General features: G+C 37.0%; 1 protein-coding gene across 3 annotated transcripts in view; it reads right to left on the reverse strand.

Moving 5' to 3' along the window:
* cables2a (Cdk5 and Abl enzyme substrate 2a) overlaps positions 1 to 2,199 on the reverse strand; it is a 13,020-nt gene extending 10,821 nt beyond the window's left edge. For all 3 annotated transcript variants that reach the window (XM_065285501.2, XM_065285500.2, XM_065285499.2), the window contains exons 1-2: positions 1,666 to 2,199; positions 1 to 61 (exon numbers count right to left, since the gene is read on the reverse strand). In XM_065285501.2, the coding sequence (XP_065141573.1) occupies positions 1 to 61; positions 1,666 to 2,168 (564 nt within the window). In that variant the 5' untranslated portion in view covers positions 2,169 to 2,199. The remainder of the gene's footprint in view (positions 62 to 1,665) is intronic.
* Between the last annotated feature and the right edge of the window lie 1,496 nt (positions 2,200 to 3,695).

Here is a 3,695-nt window from a genome sequence, read left to right on the forward strand (position 1 = left end):
CTTAATGAAGTGCACTTTCTTGGAAACCTTTGGCCCCGGAGACCCAGACAGGTTACGTGTCCTGCAACAAAACAATCAAAAAAATTAAACAAATGCACGTTTATGTTTTTCAAGTTGCTCACATAACAGCTCGTGTGTCAGTGATAGAAACCATCTCTCAATTTTAAAGGGAAAGTTCACCCAAAATTAAAATTCTGTCATAACTTACTCTCATGTTGTTACAAACACAAAGGAAGATATTCTGTAATCAAACTGATCAGAGGCCCCATTGACTTCCATAGTATTCTGTATTCCTACTATGGAAGTCAACAGGGTCTCTATACCGGTTTAAAAACAACGTAAGGGTGAGCAAATGATGACAGAATTAAAATGCTTGGGTGAACTATCCCTTTAAGTGATGGATTACTTTGAAAATAAATTTAGGCTAAATCCTTTTTCCCCTCACTATAAATTAAATCTTGAAGACCACAAGACCACCATCAGTCAATCGACAATGAGATGAGAGGGTGAGGGGGGCAGAAGAAGATTAAGATGGAGAGACAGGGCATGAGAAAGAAAGAGAAACAGACATAAAGACAAACAGGAAGTGATGTACATTTTTTTTAAAGAGATCATGATGTTTGCTTCACATGACCAACATCACCTTTAGGCAGACAAAGCTTGTTGTGACAGGTTGATGGCCTTTTATTCAACTGACTCAGCAGTCTCCTTATTGAAACAGCTCTTAGTTATTTACTGTGACACAACAGTGATACATCCTTTCATCTGTCCAACGTGCCTTTGATCATATTGAATCTGATCCCAAGATTATAAACACAATTGTTTTTTGTATAATTTGGCAACTAGGATAAGCAGTTTACTACTAACACAACAAACTGTAACTGTAAAACCTTTTCGTTTAATCTCGGTTTTATTAATGCCAATTGTTCAATAGAGCAACAAACACTGCATCACTGGAACACACTTTTCACAGCTTTGGTTAGGTGCTGCTAAACGGCTTTCCCTGTTGAAAACAACAACAGAAACTATCATAGAGAATCTAAAGATGATAATGAAAACTAATGAGCGGTGTTGTTGGGTTCCATTGGTGGGATGTTAGCGGGAACCAATAGAACCCCATACTGGAATAAACACTACTTTAATAAAAAAAAAATTTAAGTTTTAAATCTTTTTGTGTGAGATATTTAAGTCAATCTCACGAAAATGCATCCTTATGTGTTTCTGTCATTTTTAAAAGACATATTTATGTCATATTTAGAAAACGAGCTCTTACTTCTAAAATGAAAATGAAAGTTGTAAACAGAAAGGCGGAAGTTGACCCTCCTCTAGATTTATGTTTTATTTCTATACTGTGCAATGTTTAAAAAAAGTTGTCAACCACATTACATAAGCTAACGTAACACTTGTAATAATAGCTAATGGGCAGCTTTGACGACTTCAACCTGTCACGCGCCAAATAAGGGATAAGATCCAGGCATAAACATTTCTACAGCAATCCAGTGCTGTAATTCAATGTAAAATAATAATAAACAGTAATCAGATGAGACAACCAGGTGCATTGTAAATGTAATCAGTCTACATTGATAGTAATGACGTTACTGATGCAATCAATCTATGACAGGGAACGATTATGTGTAGGCTCAGTGTTTTGCCAACCAAACACACCTTTGTCGGGGATCGGGTACGGGGTTAGAGATCGGAACCTGACTTGTTGATTTGCTGGCTCCAAAAACTGGATTCAACGGTCCAGTGGTCGGAGAAAGCTGGGATCCCTGGACCGACAAATCTGCTCGCACATCCTCCGTAAAAACGTCGCTAGTGCCTTGATTATACGTCGTTGGGCTCAGTGGAGGAGGGCAGGTGTTAGTCCTCGGTAAAGGGTTCGCAGTTCCGCCGGTGGTGGTCAACGGTATTTGGGAGAAGGTTGCGTTTGACAGATCCGTCAGACCTGACGCTCCGACATCCACGCACCGGCTCTCGGCTTCCCCAGGGCCAACGACTCCGTTGCTCAAACTGTAAACCGGTCGGCCGTCTAAAGATATGTTGTTGAGAAACAAAAGGGCCGCTTGTCTACGACGGGAATTCCGGTTTTTCCTCACATGCTCTTTGTGTGGTTTGGCCGTATTAGCTCGTGGACAACCGCGAACGCCGCAAGCAGCGGCCGCCATTCTAGTGTGAAAAGATAACACAGCAGACAGAGCTATCAGACCGGCTGTGACCACGCCCACTTACATATTATTGGGTAGAACCCCTGAAAGATGCATATAAATGAGTCAGTAGGCGTGTTCGCGTCATGCTGCCCTGCGCAGACCAAACTGCGTATGACATCGAAGTAACGCGAGAGTTACCACTATTACCGCTGATTGGACGAAACGTCTTGGTTCATGAATAATGAATTTGTAATATTACCAAAATAATTGTCACCAAAATAATTAAATAACTAAAAAAAAAAGATTTTCTAAATTTAAATGATTTTAAGGCAGGGCTTTACTTCGTGTAAGCCTGTTTTTGATCAGAATTGCCACATCCTCTAATAAAAACACAGGTTTGTGAATTGTGTTTAAGAATGTGCATTAAATGTATTTAATAAATATCATCATGCAAGTCTATTATGGTGTATTATGTGTAGGCCTACAATCTGTACCTTTATTTTTTGTGCATATCTTCCATGTGCTTGTTTTTTAATTTAATTTCGTGTATATTTAATTTGACCTTGATTTTCACTTATACATTTATTTTCTGTATTCACTAGTAGTGCTTTTTATTTGTAATGACAGAATATCTATGATACTATTCGTTGCAAAATGTTAACTAGTGTGAGCAATTAGCAATTGATTGTGATATCTGATTTATCTGATGTAATACAGTAACAGTTGAGGTAACATTTCATATTTCATATCTACTTTTCAACTGATCCAATAAAAACCTAATTAGTTTGTAAATATTTTTTATTTGTTTGATTTTCACAGCTGTCTGTCTATAACTGTCTTCTAATCCAGACAAATGTATTTTCCCTTAGGAGAATCGATTCAAGTTTCATAATCATTGGCTCTAAAACCCAGCCAAATTGTGATGAGGGAAGTCTTGGATAAGTCATCCTGATTATGCCATGCTTGGCAGCAAGTACATATTATATAATAGTGTTATACCAAGGGTTTTAAAAGCTTGTGAATGAGCACTGTTTGAATTATCAATTGTTTGGGGATGCTATTATTAAGATGCCAATTATATCTGTAGGTATCAAAATAATGAACTTAATTCCTAAGTAAAATCCATATAGATAAAAGGTCCAGTATGAATGTAAAAATGGCAAATGCATCACACTTCCTTGCTATTCGACTGTCCTCCACAAGAGTGCAGTAAACCTAAAAAAATAATTTTTTTAAAACCAAGAAATGTGAACCATCCTCATGTTATTCTAAACTTGTATGAGTTTTTTTTCTGAAGAACACAAAAAAAAAAATTTTGATACATGATAGTAAGCACACAGCTGATTGTAACCATTGACTTCCATAGTAGGATAAACAATTACGATGGAATTCAATGGGTACCGTCAGCTGTATGCTTACCATCGTTTATCAAAATATCTTCATCAGAAAAAAGAAATTTATACAGATTTAGAACTATCCCTTTAAAGGTAAGTTAAAATAATACTTTTAACGGTTCAGTTTTCATTTTAGCATCAAAAGCAAAAC

This window comes from Paramisgurnus dabryanus, chromosome 21, assembly GCF_030506205.2.
Source record: "Paramisgurnus dabryanus chromosome 21, PD_genome_1.1, whole genome shotgun sequence".
Taxonomy (NCBI): Eukaryota; Metazoa; Chordata; class Actinopteri; order Cypriniformes; family Cobitidae; genus Paramisgurnus; species Paramisgurnus dabryanus.